This window comes from Meles meles, chromosome 17 (genome assembly GCF_922984935.1).
Source record: "Meles meles chromosome 17, mMelMel3.1 paternal haplotype, whole genome shotgun sequence".
Lineage (NCBI taxonomy): Eukaryota > Metazoa > Chordata > Mammalia > Carnivora > Mustelidae > Meles > Meles meles.
This window is the reverse complement of record NC_060082.1, coordinates 61,554,093-61,571,842: the sequence shown is the minus strand read 5'-3', so window position 1 is coordinate 61,571,842 and position 17,750 is coordinate 61,554,093. Positions and strand designations below refer to the sequence as shown.

The 17,750-nt window shown below is 44.6% G+C and overlaps 1 protein-coding gene across 3 annotated transcripts in view; it reads right to left on the bottom strand.

The window, feature by feature from the left end:
- The window catches only part of PLD5 (phospholipase D family member 5), a 400,444-nt gene that overhangs the window by 165,395 nt on the left and 217,299 nt on the right, over nt 1–17,750 (bottom strand). For all 3 annotated transcript variants that reach the window (XM_045981914.1, XM_045981916.1, XM_045981915.1), the window contains exon 4: nt 4,614–4,725. In XM_045981914.1, coding sequence (XP_045837870.1) covers nt 4,614–4,725 — 112 coding nt within the window. The remainder of the gene's footprint in view (nt 1–4,613; nt 4,726–17,750) is intronic.

The window sequence follows — 17,750 nt, the reverse complement described above, 5'->3', positions numbered from 1 at the left end:
TACTTGTAAAATCACAACTATCATTCAGCTCTCTGGAAAGCCAACAAGAGAAATTGGTACGAATGAGAGTGAAAAGGACATTCGGACCCTGAACAGTTTCAAGCACGTTTTTTAAATTCATGTGAACTTTATTTCTAGATCACAGATTTCAATCCTTTCTGACTTTTACATCATGAGTCATTCTATTAAAGAGTTATCGTCTGACAGTGAACGAGTCAAAGTCTGGTTTTTCCCCAAAGTGAAATTTATATTTTCTATTTTAACAGTATTTTAGCCTTAATTTTTGGTAGGCTATTGGAGCAAATATTTTCATCATATTCCAGAACATACACTGAATTGCTATGGTTTTGAAAGACAACAAATTATTAATTATATATTTCATTGCAACAATAATAGAGTATAAGGATTAAAAACGCAGTAAGTGGGGAGACGGCTGGCAGAGGACAGAGGACTTCTAGGGCCATGAAAATCCTCTGTATGGTGTTATGATGATAGTTGTACGTCACTACCTACGTGTCCAAACCCGCAGAATGTGTAACACCAAGAATGAATCCAAGGGAAACTGTGGACTTTGGGTGACGATGAAGGGTCAACATAGGCTCATCCTTGAGGACACACCTCCCCCTCTGGTGAGTGATGATGGTGACAGGGTAGGCTGTGTGTGTGTTGGGACAGGGGTACCTGGGAAATCCCCGTATCTTCCCCTCTATGTTGTTGTACACCTCAAGCTGCTCCAAAAAACACAGCCTTAGAAAAACGCAGTGATATGATTGAGAAATAATATTTTGCATATGGCTAAAAAACATAGCTAGAAATTGAAAACAAAACAAAACAAAACCAAACCCAACAGGGTTTATAGTACAAAACAGCCTTGGTGTGGCTGGATGAGAGGTGGGACTTCCAAGGCACCTGCTAGGAGACAAGAGCAGGGCCGGTGAAGTCACCCGCAGCCAGGGTGGGCCCCCCGTGCGGCAGGGGTGTAGGAAGGAGCAGGACTTGGTGACAATCCCACATCGCATCAGCTTGTCTGTGGGGAATGAGGCAGCCAGGAGCCATTTCCCATACGCTGTCCATTCAGCTCTGACCTCATCGCTTCCTGACTAATCCTCCAGCCAAGACAACTGGGAGCAGATAAAATCCAGAAACAAAACTCGTGAAGCCATCTGAAAGGCCTCCAGATTTAGGAGAACAAGTTTACTTCTATGGAAAAACATTTATGGGGTCCTTTCCCGCACATCAAACAGAGTGCCTTCTCGGACGTGGATGTACCCAGGAGTGGCTGGGCACGTGGGAACCCAGATCAAGGGATTGTGGCTGGAAGGGAGGAGAGGAAGAGCGTCAGCTAAGCCAACATGCTGCATTTCAGAGGTTTACGGGGACGAGTGCTAAAGGTCAGTCAGTGGCGTAAATGTTTGAACCCACAGGGAGCCTTGTCTAAAATGAAATCCCTCCCCGGTCTCGTGGACTTCTGGAGCATAGGGTTTCAAATGCACCCCACCCCCTGGGCCACAGTGTGAGGCGTTGGGGGTGGGGGTGTGTGACCCTTCTAATGTCTTAGTCCTGTGAGTGGAGGAGCAGTCCTGGGCGGGGGTGGGGGGGTGTGGAGAGCTGGGATCTGTAAGGGACTGGGATCTCCCCGCCTCCAGGAAGGGCTCGGAGGCCTGGTGGGCCAGCCTTTCCCTGGCTGGGCCCACACCCGCACTAAATCCTTGCCACTTCCTGGGGAAGCCTCACTCACCCCTTCTCACCTTGTACGTTACCAGCTTCTATTCCCAGTGACTTCTCACAGCTGAAGTTGCTCATAGCTAGTCTCATGCTTATCTGTCATTCATGGACTATTTCTGGCCAGACCGTCCTGGAAATTCACCAGAAGACCAGGATCTCTCCATAAAAAAAGAAATGATAAATCTAAAGAAAGGTATTCCGACCCAGATTGGAAATGATTTCATAAAAATTAACTCATTAAATAAAATGGTTTCGTAACAAACATTTCTACGATGCACTGCTATTATCTAATTTGTCTCTGCCAGAGGATGAGAGAAATACAGTCACTGTGATGACTATGTGTGGTGCCACATTTAGGCGCAGTAACAGAAGTCAGACAGGCCGGCCAGAAGCACACAGGGGACAGCGACAGGAAACGAGGGTCCTGTCCGTTACTCTCCGGTTGTAAAGGGAAATCATCGGTTCCGTTTGGGAAGAACTCCTAGCACCGTTAACAGAGCCCAAGTCGTAGTACTGTACCCAATTTACCGTGAAACTCCTTTGTGAGAAGCAACGGTTATAATGCAACTTGAATTCATAGTTCGCTCTAGAACCGTAGTCAAGGACTTTACCCATAAATTCATTTATAGTGAATGAGCATCTAAGGTGCCAAATATTCAGCAGCACCTGACATACCCCTCAGTCCTCACAGTCGGTATATATGTTTTCCTAATTGTTATAATTGACTTACAATTGTCATACAATATCTCATTCCTTTCAGGTGAAAGAAGAGATTGGGGTGTGTGTGTATATGTGGGGTGCGCTTGTGTCTTACGTGGTGTCTATGTGTATATAGGTGTTGTGTATACGTAGGGTGTGTTTGTATGGAAGTAGACACCATGGGAAATTTATCAGCAAATACAGGCGCCCAGAGTTAGCCCAAAGTCATCCATTCCTAAAAACGTGGCAGCTCATGGATTTTCAGGTAGTGGGAACCCAATCTCGTGTTTTCTAAATAGGAAAAGTAAGAACGCAAATCAAACAAAACACAAATCAAAACCAGATACCACCTTACACCAGTTAGAGTGGCAAAAATCAAAAAGGCAAGAAACAACAAATGTTGGACAAGTTATGGAGAGGGGAGAGTCCTCTTACACTGTTGGTGGGAATGGAAGTTGGTACAGACACTTTGGAAAACAGTGTGGAGGTTCCTCAAAAAGCCAAAAATAGAGCTACCCCATGACCCAGCAATTGCACTGCTGGATATTTACCCCAAAGATACAGCTGTAGTGAAAAGAAGGGCCATATACACCCCAACGTTCATAGCAGCAATGGCCACAGTCACCAAACTGTGGAAGAAGCCGAAATGCCCTTCAGCAGATGAATGGGTCAAGAAGATGTGGTCCATACATACAATGGAATATCAGGCAGCCACCAGAAAGGATGAATACCCAACTTTTGCATTAACTTGGATGGGATCAGGAGAGATTATGCTGAGTAAAATAAATCAAACAGAGAAAGTCAATTATCACACGGTTTCACGTATTTGTGGAACATAAGGAACAGCATGGAGGACAAGAGAAGGTAAAAATGAAGGGGGAGAAATCGGAGGGGGAGACGAACCATGAGAGACTGTGGACTTTGGGAAACAGACAGAGTTTCAGAGGGAAGGGGAGTGGGGGATGGCCTAGCCCGGTGATGGGTATTCAGGAGGGCACAGATTGCATGGAGCACTGGGTGTTATATGCAAACAATGAATTATGGAACACTACATCGAAAACTAATGATGTACTGTATGGTGACTAACATAACACGATTAAAAAAAGGAACACATTTCTAATTCACGTTAATCCACTGAACTACGTATTTTCTAGTGTTTCAGAAATATTATCCTGTGCTCAGGTAGCACAGTGAAGCTTTTCAGGCCTAACAATAGCTCCTAAGTTACCCTGATTTTCCCATGGACAGAAAAAGCAATACACCTAAGCCCGACCACGCTTATGTAGTCTGTGTATTTACATCTTCCCTTAGGTTTGGTTGCTTCCAACTTTTCTCTTGCAGAAGGAAAGACTACTTGGGCTCAACCCTTTGCTTCATAGCCTGGTACGTTTTTCAGAAAGTGTTTTCACTTAATAACCAGGGAAGATAACAAGCAACACCGCCCAGCATGTTTAAATAGCACACACAGGAGACTGCCCCTGGGGCCAAAGCCCCGTCTTCTCCTGGGGACACCTGGTAGCTTGTGCATTTTCATGGGCCCACACCTGCCATTTCCATTCAGAGGCTTATATCTCCCATAGTAAATACAGGGCCAACATTCTGATAAACCCGTGAGAAGTATTTGGAAGGGACAGTTCTGTTACTGAAGACACAGCAAAGTCAAGAAAGTTATTTCCTAAGGATTCCTGGTCTCCGTGGGATTTGGAGACAAATCGCAAAGTGGCCTGTGAATGATATTCTCTGTGGAATTAGGCTGGGTTTCCCAGACGCCTCCATCTGACTATACTATTTTAAAAGAAGAGGAGGATTTCCATTTGAAGGGCAAGAGAAAAACAGAAATCCAGTGTTTGTTCGAATGAGAAGTGGCTCTTGAATCATATCATTGTAATGTTCAGAGAGGGAAAGAGTCTTCTTTCTAGTTAATTATCCTTTAATGGCCAGTAGATTATTTTGCAACAACTCATATGCGACAACACTATTTAAAACCTCCCAGTCGTATTGATTAATTAGGTCTCTCATTTACAGGCTTTAATCGGGTTATTTTTCAAAGAAGAAAGAAGAAGTAAACGTCGTGCAATGGGCTGACCATCAAGAAATCGCGTATTATTTTAGGCAGAATGACAGCTGTCCTCAGGGAATCCCCCCCCCGCCACCCCGGGTCTAGAGTAGCGCAGAGACCTTGGCCTTACCCTTTGATCTCAAGGCTTCTAATACCTTTGAGTCGGCGGTCACATCACTCACTAGCTTGATTTCAATATTTTGCGAAGTCAGTTGGAGCAACTTTTCAAAAAGACGTTGACCCTAGGAAAAAATATTCAGAGATGAGAAAAATCAGAAAACCTAAAGTATGCTACTTAGGATAGGTATAAATAAACTTAATAACAATTAAAATGATTCCTTCAAATTTTTTTAAAAATTTTATTTATTTATTTGACAGGCAGAGATCACAAGTAGGCAGAGAGGCAGGCAGAGAGAGAGGAGGAAGCAGGCTCCCCGCCAAGCAGAGAGCCTGAAGCGGGGCTCGATCCCAGGACCCCTGGGATCATGACCTGAGCCGAACGCAGAGGCTTTAACCCACGGAGCCACCCAGGTGCCCCTATTCATTCAAATTTTAAAAGGCAAGCATTTCAGCAGTTAGCGTTCATGGCAAATTCTTTCAGAAGAGTTCTAGAACCGGAGCAGTAGCACGAACACAGATTACATTATGTTTTCCGAGTGACAATTACTGCAATTCCAAGTTCAAAGCTACAGTGCAAATCTACTCTTCTTTTCCTTTTCCATGAATTCTGATGTTATCTACATGTGAAGAGGCAGCAGAGACTATTATAAAGTTGTGTTTGGGCCCAGAGAGACCTGGATTCCAGCTGGTTTTCCAATTTATAAGCTGTGTTTCTTCTCACTAATCTCTAGCTTCTTCCTCAGTAGAACGTAGATAAAAATAACATGTGAGAATTAAAGGAATTAGTAGTAGGTAAGTATCCTTTCAGTAGAAGCTCTGATGGGGAAAGTCACGGCTACTTATCGGTGATTTGCCTGAATTCACCTTCTGGTTTAAAACCCCTTTTACAGAATTCAACTGACGCTCTGCCCCGGCCATCTGTCATTCCTAGCACAACCCAAAAATGACTAGAATAAAAATACAAAATAAAACATAAAGCTTTTGCTTACATAAGATTTTCACAAGCATTACTTTTTTGTAAGAAATTTTAATCTCCGGGAGACTGTGCCGGGGTAAGTCCTCAGCAATTACACCGTCTCAGGCGAGGGGACTGCAACCTTAGCTCGTTTATTTTCCCCTGTGTGTGTTCACAGACTCCCTCTCCTATCATAAAAAGAACTGGTCTTCTTTTATTGATTTTGGAGAACTTTGTTATTCAGCCACAAACTCAAATGCCTTCCGGGGTCAGAGAGGCATAAGGTTTCGTCTTAATGGCTTATCCTGCTTTGATAAGGATGGACCGTTAATAATGATTCAGTACAAAGGATGGGATTGAAGGGAGGATGTGGATGTGGCTCCAGATTCCTGCACTTCAGCCTCAGGAAGCAGAGAAGCCAAAGATCCAAGTCCGACTTTGGAGGGTATGGAGAGCAAGCAGGCAGGACAGTCCTAGGGCCACATAGCAGGGGGGAATGTTTAGCATAATCCAGCCCTGCTGTAGCCTGGAGCATGGCCCCAGATGGCCGGTGCTCTCTCATCCCTGAGTACCAGAGGGCAGAGTGGGAGCTGCACCCCAAGGCAGGGACGAGAGCCTCCCTTCCTCCAACTAAGCAGGAAATCAAGGGGGCCCAAAGTGGAGCTCATGAATTACTCTGCACCCAGAGCCTGGAGGCAGGCTCCCCGCAGAGCAGGTGTTCTGGGGAGGGGTGGAGTGAGTGTACCAGGCTGGTGTCCACTATTTATTTAAAAGAGATTGGGGGCGTGCTTGAGCAAGAGAGAAACACACAGAGAGGCAGAGGAGGGAAGAAAGAAAACAGCAGCCGCCTTGCAGATTGTAGGGTCTACGTGGATTTCAGGTTTCCTGCAGAAGCAGGGAGGGCGGGGCCTCCAGGGCCTCAGATAGAGGTGGAGAGGGCGAGAGGGACAGCCAGGTGGCAGGGAGCTGTGGTTCTCCTGCGGGGTTATCACCAACACAGTCTTCCTTGTCAGCTCTGGTACCCCACGGACTTGCATACTGTAATCTTGTCACACACCCTTGGAGGCTTGGGGATGTCTGCACAGCCCAGATTTCTGGAGCCGAGCCTCACGGTCAAACTGTCTGTATTCTTCCCTTCACACAGAGAAAAGGCTTATGTGCTTTGTGTTTTAGGAGACCCCACCAGTAACAGGCCACTGTTTTTACACGAATGCATGTTTTCCCCCTGCTCTTGGTTAATAATAGATCTTGCACCAGTGAAATGTAAGAGATCGTCTAACCTATCTATATTTCTGGCTGTGTGCCTTAAATTGATTCCCACTATGCTATTTTTGTGAGATTTAAAATGAAGACCAGAGCTCTCAAACATAGATGAAAATAGAAACTCCCAAGTTCACAGATACTGGCAGACTGTCATTAAATAAAGCTAATCTTTCCTGTTCGTACGTGCTGATGACTTACCCCAAGGATTCTTATAATTGTTATAGTACTTACTGTAATGAACTTGGGCCTGGGTGGGTGAAATTCTCCCCTGTTTACAGTGTCTTACCTTCCTATCTGCACATTTCTGCTAAGACATTCGGAATGTCGTAACAAAGGTATGAAACACAGAGAGTATGAAACCCTGAGAGAGATCTCCTCTGAGGGCTTCACTGCTGAGTTAAATCCTCTTGCTGGTAACAAAGAACACGGTGGACATGGGGAGATGGAGAGGAGAGGGAGTTGAGGGAAACTGGAAGGGGAGGTGAACCATGAGAGACTATGGACTCTGAAAAACAACCAGAGGGTTTTGAAGGGGCGGGGGGGGTGGGAGGTTGAGGAACCAGGTGGTGGGTAATAGGGAGGGCACGTACTGCATGGAGCACTGGGTGTGGTGCTAAAACAATGAACACTGTCACGCTGAAAATAAAGAAATAAAAAAAAAATCCTCTTGCTGAGGTTTCATAAAGGAATACAAAAGTCCCTTTGGTTTTTAAACATCAGAAACTCTTGAACAACAGGAGTTTGAGCTGCATGGGTCCACTTATAAGCATTTTTTTTTTTTCAGTATTCAGGGGAGTCCTGTAAAAATGTTTTCCCAGCTTTAGGATCTTCTTAATTAACATTTTTTTCTTAGCTTACTTTAATGTACATATAACATACAAAGTATGTGTTAGTTGGCTCTTTCTGTTATCAGTCAGGCTCTGGTCAACAGGAGGCTATCAGTATCAAGTTTTGGGGGAGTCAAAAGTTACATGCACAATCTTGACTATGCAGTAGGTTGTCCCCGTTAACCCCCATTCTTGACTATGCAGTGGGTTGTCCCCGTTAATCCCCGTGTTGCTCAAGGGTCGGCTAATTTTTTTTTTAAGATTTTATTTATTTGACAGAGAGAAAGAGACAGCAAGAGAGGGAACACAAGCAGGGCAGAAGCAGCAGACTCCCTGTGGAGCTGGGAGCCCGATGCGGGGCTCCACCCTGGGACCCCAGGATGAGGACCTGAGCCAAAGGTAGACTCTTAATGACTGAGTGACCCAGACGCCCCCAAGGGTCAACTAACTTAAAAATGTGCTCTTTTCTGGTGAGAAACATTAGGCAAAATTTCCAAGTTAAATAAATCATCTTGAAGATAATCAGTCGTTGAGGCATGTTGAGCAATTTAAGCCGATTAAGCCCAGGCAGACTGCCTAGGGGTTGGAGTATGAAGTATGGGGGGCGGGGGGTGGGGGGGACTAGTTAACCACCTAATACGGCCCCTTCTTCACCTACAAGGAAGAAGCCACTAATAATCTGATGAAATCAAATACAGATGCATGTAAGGGGCCCAATAAGAGAGAAGACACTTGAACACAGTAAGCACCTGACGAGACAGGCTACTGGAGAAGACGCAACTGGAGCTAAAACACAACGTAGTATGCAAAGACAGATAAGTCTGGCTGGGACTAACACTCTCATGATTTTAGAATTAAATTAGAAGTATAATTAAAGAACAGCATGGCCACTGTTGAGACCCAAATTACGGCTTGAAGATCTACCGGAAGAAATATGTCAAAGCACAGAAGGGCACGCATACGGAAACATAAGGGTAATAAGGGAAGAAAAGGCTGATAGATAAATCAAAGATATATAACACATGGCTCATAGATGTGTTGGAAGAAAACAAGAGGCAGAAAGAATAAGCTTTCAAGTAACAGAAGAGAAATTGTCCCACTTGAGGAAAGGCCTAAATCTACATGTGGAAAAGATAATTGACGAATGAAGGCAATGCAGTGCAGAAAGACCCATTTAGGCACATTCTACGAAATCGATCAATACCAAGGAGAAAGAGGAATTCTTATAAACTTCTGACCAAAACCAAAACAAAACAAGTTACCTCCCGAGCAAAATGGATCGGATGGGCATGGAACCAGTCACCTCCAGCATTAAGCCAGTACAGGGTGGCCACAGACTCCGATAAAGAATAAACTAGAACAAGGGAATGTTTTATCCAAAGATTTTACTTTTACCTGCCACGGTCAAAAAAAAAAAAAAAAAAAAAAAAAGAAAGAAAAGGAAAAAGAAAGAAAGAAATATTTGCAGATATATGCAGATTTAGAGACTATATTACCTACATGACCCATAGGAGGAACATATTCAAGGAAAGACTCTAATCAGACTGTAAATAATACTGCCCACCAGTGGGGAGAATGAAAGGGAGCAGAACACGTGGTGAGCAGTAGAAAATGGTACGTGTTTGACGTAGCTGCTACAGAAGCATTCTTGAAATAGGACAGACACATTATAAGGGAAGTTCTACTGTTCTACTGAGAACCTAGTACGTGATTCTCAGTGGGAGGCACTATTAGCTGAAAGGGACCGCACTGGGGCGCCTGGGTGGCTCAGTGGGTTAAGCTTCTGCCTTCCGCTCGGGTCATGGTCTCAGGGTCCCGGTTTCAAGCTCCGCATCAGGCTCTCTGCTCAGTGGCGAGCCTGCTTCCTCCTCTCTCTCTGCCTGCCTGTGATCTCTCTATCAAATAAATAAATAAATAGATTTTTTTAAAAAAGGGATTGAGTTGGTTCGTGCGTGTGTAAGTTTATTTTATAAGTAAGACACATATATAAATACAATAAATACACAATGTACCTGTGGTATTAGAATCTCACAGGGTGGTAGGTTTAGGGAAAAAAATGGGTAAAAAGTCTCCTTATTAAGGTGAGAGTGAAAAGAAGCCGAGGAACAGTGATCTGCAGCCAACAGGACAAAGAATCTCAGTAAAAATTAGAGTGAGAGTTAGGACAGCTTAAGAGTACTAGATGGGAAAGAGTAGGGCCTTATTCTGTTATGGCACGATTTATGAGTAGTGACAGCTATCAGCTGGTGTGTGCCAAACAACACAGCAGCTAAAAATATAGAGCAAAAGCTAACAGTGATGCAATTAAAACACAAGCACAATATAATGCTTCAAAACAGGTCTCTCATAAATGGGTAGATCTAGTGAGGAATACATGAGAATATATGAAAATTGAATATTATCAGTAAACGTGATTATGTGTATACATTTATACATGTTTCTCATTCTATATATTAAATCCCTCCACACGATGGTTTGTCCTGAGAACATTATAAAAATCTGTTCTGTAACAGCTGTTAAAGAAAAACCTAAGAAAACCAGTTGCAGGGAGATGTTCTACCAGCTGCATTCTTCACTCACAATCTAAGAAAATGAGAAACAGACCATTAACGCGTGACACATAAAACGCATCATATCTACCTGAAAATTTAAAAACTCACTCTTAGATCTGTACATCACAGGAGAAAAGAAAAGTGAATTTCTTTAAAAATAGAGCTTCCCTATGACCCTGCAATTGCACTGCTGGGTATTTACCCCAAAGATACAGATGTAGTCAAAAGAAGGGCCATCTGTACCCCAATGTTTATTGCAGCAATGGCCACGGTCGCCAAGCTGTGGAAAGAACCAAGATGCCCTTCAAGGGATGAATGGATAAGGAAGATGTGGCCCATATACACGATGGAGTATTATGCCTCCATCAGAAAGGATGAAAACCCAACTTTTATAGCAACATGGACGGGACTGGAAGAGATTATGCTGAGCGAAATAAGTCAAGCAGAGAGAGTCAAGTATCATATGGTCTCACTTATTTGTGGAGCATAACAAAGAACATGGAGGACATGGGGAGATGGAGAGGAGAGGGAGTTGAGGGAAACTGGAAGGGGAGGTGAACCATGAGAGACTATGGACTCTGAAAAACAACCTGAGGGTTTTGAAGGGGTGGGGGGTGGGAGGTTGGGGAACCAGGTGGTGGGTAATAGGGAGGGCACGTACTGCATGGAGCACTGGGTGTGGTGCAAAACAATGAACACTGTTACGCTGAAAATAAATTTTTTAAAAATACAAAAAAAAAAAAAAGAAAAGTGAATTTTTGTATTCTCTAGAAAGCTATAAATAGTGGAGCACTTCACAGCAAAGCCATGAAATGAAGGCAGTATCTGGTGTCAGAGAAATTTATAAGTGTAAATGCCTTCAGCATTATAAAAAAACATTACAAAGTCACAGTAATCATATCAACATGGTAGGAGCACAGGAACGGATAAACAGATAAGGGAAAAGAGGATCCAAAAATGGTATACACACAATTCTATCAATAATAAACGTGTTATTTTAACTCAGTCTGAAAAAGATAAAGTAGTTTAATCTGGCATAAGTGAAAGGACCCTTATATTACACCACAGAGAAAAGTATGTTTCAGGAAGAATAAAAACAGCAATACTCGGGGACCTGGCTGGCTCAGGCAGGTGAGCATCTGACTCTTGGTTTCAGCTCAGGTCATCATCTTGGGTCATGAGATTGGGCACCATGAGCTTGGGCTCCATGTTCCTTGGGGAGTCAGCTTGGGATTCTCTCTCCTCTCTGCTCCTCCCCCCACCTACTTGCCCACTCTCTCTCAAATGAATTTTTTTTAAAGATTTTATTATTTATTTGACAGAGATCACAGGTAGGCAGAGAGGCAGGTGGGGGGCGGGGAGCAGGCTCCCTGCTGAGCAGAGAGACCGATGCGGGGCTCGATCCCAGGACCCTGGGATCATGACCTGAGCCAAAGGCAGAGGCTTTAACCCACTGAGCCACCCAAGCACCTCAAATAAGTAAATCTTTTTTAAAAAACGAAACAAAACAAAAACAAAAACAAGAGCACCTGGGTGGCTCAGTCAGTTAAGCATCTTCCTTGGGTTCAGGTCATGATCTCAAGGTCTTAGGATTGAGCCTAGCACTGGGCTCCCTGCTCAGCAGGAAGTCTGCTTCTCCCTCTCCCTCTGCTGCTCCCCCAACTCAGTACATACTGTCTCGCTCTGCTCACTCTCCCAAATAAATAAAATCTTTAAAAAAAAACCGACAAAACAAAAGCAAAACCAAAAATCATAACAACATTTTCAAGAAAAAACTATGCAAGCACAGGATGTACGGTCTTAAGAGTAGGGAGAACTTTAGCTTAGCTACAGGAGGCTAAATAATGCCCCCCCCCCCCCCGCAAGATGTCAGGTTCTCACCTGGAGGATATAAGTTTTATCTTCTTTGGAAATAGGATCTTCACAGGTTTGAATAAAGACCTGGAGATAAGATTATCCTGGATCATTGGAGAGGGTCCTGGACACAAGCAGTTCTTGTAGGAAAGAGGCAGAGGGGAATGGCCACCCCTAGAGGAGGTGGGTACATGGAGACAGAGCAGAGGTATTCGAGGATGGCAGCCTTGAAGACTGGAGGGACACAGCAGCCAGTGACACAAGGGGACACCGGCAGTTGCCACATGCAGGAAGGGGTGGGAAGTACATTCCCCCCAGTAGTGGAGGCTGCAGGAGTCTCTGGGGGAAGCACAGCTCTGGTGACACCCAGGTCTCAGCCCAGGGAAACAGATCCCAGACTTGGAACCAGAACTGGGAGGAAATAAATTTTCTGCTGTTCTAAGCCACCTGTCCGTGGCACTTTGCAGTGGCCTCGAAACTAATATATAAGTTAGATACATAGAAGCAATACAAGACATACAGAGTTATGAAAGACAAAAAAATTATATTGCAAAAGATACCACCAACTAGATGAAAAACAGTAAAATTCTGGAATAAAACATTTGCCATGCAGACAAGAGGGGAAGGGTTAGTGGGTGTACTCTACAAAAAATATTAAAAATAAGGAAAAGCCAAAAGCCTAATCAAATCTGGGCAAAGTCAGGCTGGCGGATGTGAAGAGATGCTTCATGGGAAGCCCAGTGCGAAGCAATGTGGGGAGCTGTGTACTCAGGCGATGGGAAACAACTTAGGAGTGGCAACCTTGACTCCTGTTGGCCACTGGGGGAAAGGGTACTGTGACATTGCTGTCTTCCACTCAGCAATCCCACCCCTAGAATGCATCCCCAAAACCCTAATCCTCACATAAGCACCAGAATGTGTGCGTGTGTGTGTGTGTGTGTGTGTGTGTGTGTGTGAGAGAGAGAGAGAGAGACTTTGTGTCCTAGGGATGCCATTATCTGCCTGTGCACATATGTGTACACACACGTCTATATGTGCACAGAAAGTTTAAATCAAACTTTCAAGGACTGATTAAAGATACTAAGTAACTGACGATGCAGGCACGAGAAAAGAAGACTAGGATGTGCTATAAGCCACGAGGTCCTTTCAAAGCAATACACGTCCCTTGATTTTTTTCTTTATGATTTTTTTTAAAGATTTTATTTATTTATTTGACAGAGAGAGATCACAAGTAGGCAGAGAGGCAGGCAGAGAGAGTGAGAGGGAAGCAGGCTCCCTGCTGAGCAGAGAGCCCGATGCGGGGCTCGATCCCAGGACCCCGAGACCATGACCTGAGCCGAAGGCAGCGGCTCAAACCACTGAGCCACCCAGGCGCCCCTTTCTTTATGATTTAAGACATAAAACCACATATGCGTGGATCCCCTCTGGACTCAATTTCCTATTTTCTATTTAACCAATTAGTTTGATTATCTACAAGACTGATCTCTTATTTACTCTCTATATTTTCTGAATGTTTTAGTATTGTATTTGCTGAATTTTTTTTCCATTTAGAAAACTGAACTGAAATTTTATTTACTTACTATACTTACTGAAATACACAACGTCTGCCAGGGATATAAACAAAGATATGTCACTTTCTTGTCTATTTCCCAGCATCAGCTATTATTCTCAAATAAAAGGAGGCCCAGAACAGAGAGAAGGGTGTTTAAAGCAATTTCATTTAACACATTTACTGGGTGCTCGCTAAGGGTCAGGGACCTTCATAAGTGCTGGAGATAAATGATAAGTAACTAAATGGAGCCCAGTGTGTCAGATGTCAGGGTGTAGGAGTTACAGGCCTGGGGACAATGTGACAGGAGCACTAATAACCCAGCCTAGGGCACACACGGAGAGTTTGCCAAAGGAAGGAAGGCAAGAAAAAGTGGTCCAGGTCTGAGCACGAAGTAGCAGGTTCTTGTAAACCTGGATGGAATTTGGACCCAGTCTGGAAAGCTCTGTGGATCTGCGGGATTCTACATAGCAAAGAACGTAACTGAATTTCTGTTTTTCTGTTCTAAAAGAAACCTCCGGGGCACCTGGTTGGCTCAGATGGTTAAGCATCAGGCTTCATTTTGGCTCAGGTTGTGATGCCAGGGTCATGAGATCAGCCCCGCTTTGGGCTCCGCACTGGGCGTGAAGCCTGTTTGAAGATGCTCCTCTTCTGCCCCTCCTCCCCCAACTCACACATGCTCTAAAATAAATCACTAAAAAATAATAAAATCCTGATGACAAATTGGAGAAGGACTAGTATAGGGCAGGGCTGGAGGCTGAATGGACAATCAGGTTGGCACACGGTCCAGTGGGAGGTAATGTGGATTGGGACAGAGTCGTGTCCAAGATACTCGGAAAAATGGGAAGATCTCGGGCATTTATGGGATAGCACAGTGCTGAGCTCCATGGCTAGGCTTGGGCTGGGGGGAGACAGTAGAGCCAGGGAAGGTGGCCAGAGGCCCCAGAAGCTCTCTCGACATGGCTGTGGAACCCGGAATTCCTTATCCAAAGCGAGAAAGTGGTGGCCTGCACAGGAGTTCATAAGTGTCCTGAAGTCGGGGTCAGTCACAGCTTTGGGAAGTCAGGCAGGGCCACACGTCCAGTATCTTAGAGAATGCCCGCCTCGTGGCAATGAGCAACAAGGCTCACTGGCCCGCCACCAGCAAGAGGATCTTCTAGGCAGGCCTGCAAGCTGCCAGGCCACTCACTAATCCAGGTTCCATCCCACTCAGGGGCTTAATTATTCTGAACAGTTACTCACCAAGGACTTGCCTAATGACGGTGAGCACAATTATGCGCCCCGTGGGTAGGAACACAGCCACCCCTGTCCGGGGCTGAGAGATGAAGACAGAGTGGATAAGCTCACATTGCCAATAACAGGCCAGGAAATAGCAAGGACTTCACACTGGGAGCAGCATGTTTATAAGGGGGGCCTGGGCAGCTGGATATCTACAGTAGCTGGAAAGTAGCTTTTGGTGTGGGTGGGGGGGGGGGGAGCGTTCCAGCTGCAAAGGGCAGGTGGGCGACGTCACCTTAGCGGCATGGTCAGCCGTGTCTGGAAGCAGGTGGACGGCACAGCTGGTCAGCACCCAAGGCTTCAGAAAAGGCAGAGAAGACAGGCACGGGAGGGACACACGGCATAAGCCTGACATTCCGGCTCTCTCCCACTCACTTGTTCTGAGTGGGCGGCGGGCCCCACACTGCACGAAGGCAGACTTCCTTTAGGTCCTCGCTCCCAACGACCCCCGCTCCCCCTGCCCGTAACCACTAGGGCGCCCCACGTGCTCCCTGAAAATCCCACAGTCTTAAGGAAGCAGCTTCACCTCCTTAGCCCTCTGCCCCCACTTATGAGAACTGATCCCAAGTTCATGAGCAAAAAAAACATGTTTTGCACAAAGGTATTTCCTGTAGTGGAAGTTCTTCAGGAAAAGAAGGATCAAAAACTAGATAACAGGTCCAAGAGGAAAGAGCTACGTCAATTTAATTCACTACCCTGCATATCATGCAGCCAATTTAAAATACGGTTTAAAATGTTAAAACAATGTAAAGGTGCTTATGGTGTAATGTTAAATTCAAAATCAAGATGTACATTTCGTTGTATAATAGGAGCATAGGGGGGCACCTGGGTGGCTCAGTGGGTTAAGCCTCTGCCTTCAGCTCAGGTCATGATCTCAAGGTCCTGGGATCAAGCCCCCCATCGGGCTCTCTGCTCAGCACGGAGCCTGTTTCCCCCTCTCTCTCTCTGCCTACTTGTGATCTCTGTCAAATAAACAAATAAAATATTTTAAAAAAATAGGAGCATGGGTATGTAATTATGCATAAAATATCAAACTTAAAAAAAAACTTTTGTTGATGGTCCCATGGTGGATTGTGTTTTTCTCATCATTTCTCTAGTTTCTAAATTTTCTATAGTGCGATGCTATTACTATTATAATGAGGGGGAAAAAAATCCAACTCATGCTTTTTCAAAGAAAGTTGCAAAAACATAAATTGGCCAATGGGACCCAGGAAGCTCCGCAAGAAGGTCTAGAGAGACATTTAGGCGAGCAAATCTAAGACAAGACCACTTAAAAAGAAAAATCATTATTTAATCCAAATAATTGGGAAGACTATCTTGGGGTTCATGATTTATTCATGCCTATATGATTGGATTTAAAAAGAATCAAAGAGGTTAAACTCTTGCTAATCATAGCGTTTATGAGTTTATATGAGAATGATGATTTCCCTTGGAAATATATGGAAAGCAAGCAAGAGCATAATTAGGATCGCGCAACAGATGGGGGCACAAAAGCACAGGGAACCAGCAGGAATTTACCAGGAAAGAACAGCACTGAGGGAGAACCAGAAGCCACAGGAGCCACCAAGAGCCAAGGACAGCCTTCCCAGCCTGCTCATTGCTGGTTCCAACTGCTGTTCTCTCTCTCTGCGCCCTCATCAGCCATTTCTCCATCTCCTTCACTCAACTTTGAGTTCCACGGTGGGTACGGACCGTTGCTCATTTGACTTTGCATCCTCAGCAAACAACACAGTACCTTGCTAAATATTTGTGCAACAAAGGCCCATGCAAAAATCATTCCGTGGCCACATTTCCAAGGCAAGAATGCTAATTTGTAAGCTTCTGCTGAGTGTTGATTTTGTGAAACAGGGAAGAGACGCTATTTTGCAAAAAGGAGACACCCTTCCCATCAGGTTGTGCTATTTTCATGCTGACACTGTATACCAGGAGCTTGACTGAAATCACATTTAGCCTAGAGATGTGAGGGCTGGAGAGGAATTTACGGTTTCAAAGCTCAAAGCAATCGCTGGGCTCCCTTCTCTTCCAAGCCACGTGCTAGACAATAAAGCTACAATAATAATACAGGACACATGCTCCAGAGACCAGGAAGGTGAGGAATACTCCAGTAGAAGCTGCCACCATTTTATATCACTGTGGAGAGAACAAGTGGGACAAACAGGGTTAACTGAAACAGAGAACACGGGGGCCACAGACCAGATGGGAAGGGACCAGTGTGGGCCTGCCGTGAAATCTACAAGAACCAGACACTTTATTGGGCTGGGGTGGTTTTAAACAGGAATACTTAATCCTGGACTCCAAGTCATCTTTTTAAAAAGTATCGAAGCCTGAGCCCCTCTCCAGATCCTCGAACCTAAGAGTTTGGGAGTGGCCTGGGCATCAGTATGTTCTAGAAGCACGCCTGGTGATGCTGACAAGTAGTCATGGTTGAAAACTGCCCTCTTGGGAACAGAGGGTGAGAATCACCCGGAAATATGCATACGTCTCTTTCTTCCTCCTTCACCTACATCCTGAACCTCCTTTAACAGAAGTTGAGAGCTTGATGGACAGCATAAAGTTATTCCTGCTCTCAGATGACACAGAAAGCAAGGTAAATTTGAAGTAAATTTGAAACTAACTGCTCTTCACCAGAAAAACAAAGATAAAAATGAAAACAGCAACTCTCTTTTACGAGCTCCATTATCTGTTCTTTTATAAACATAATCTAAATCAGATTTACAGAGCCATCAAAGGAGACTGGCATTATTATACCCATTTTATAGATGAGTTAATTGAGGATCGGATGACTTATGACCTTTGCCAGTATGGCCACAGGTACTAAACTACAGGTCATGTCAGACTCCTTTGGTGCCAAACCCTGCAATCCTCCCAG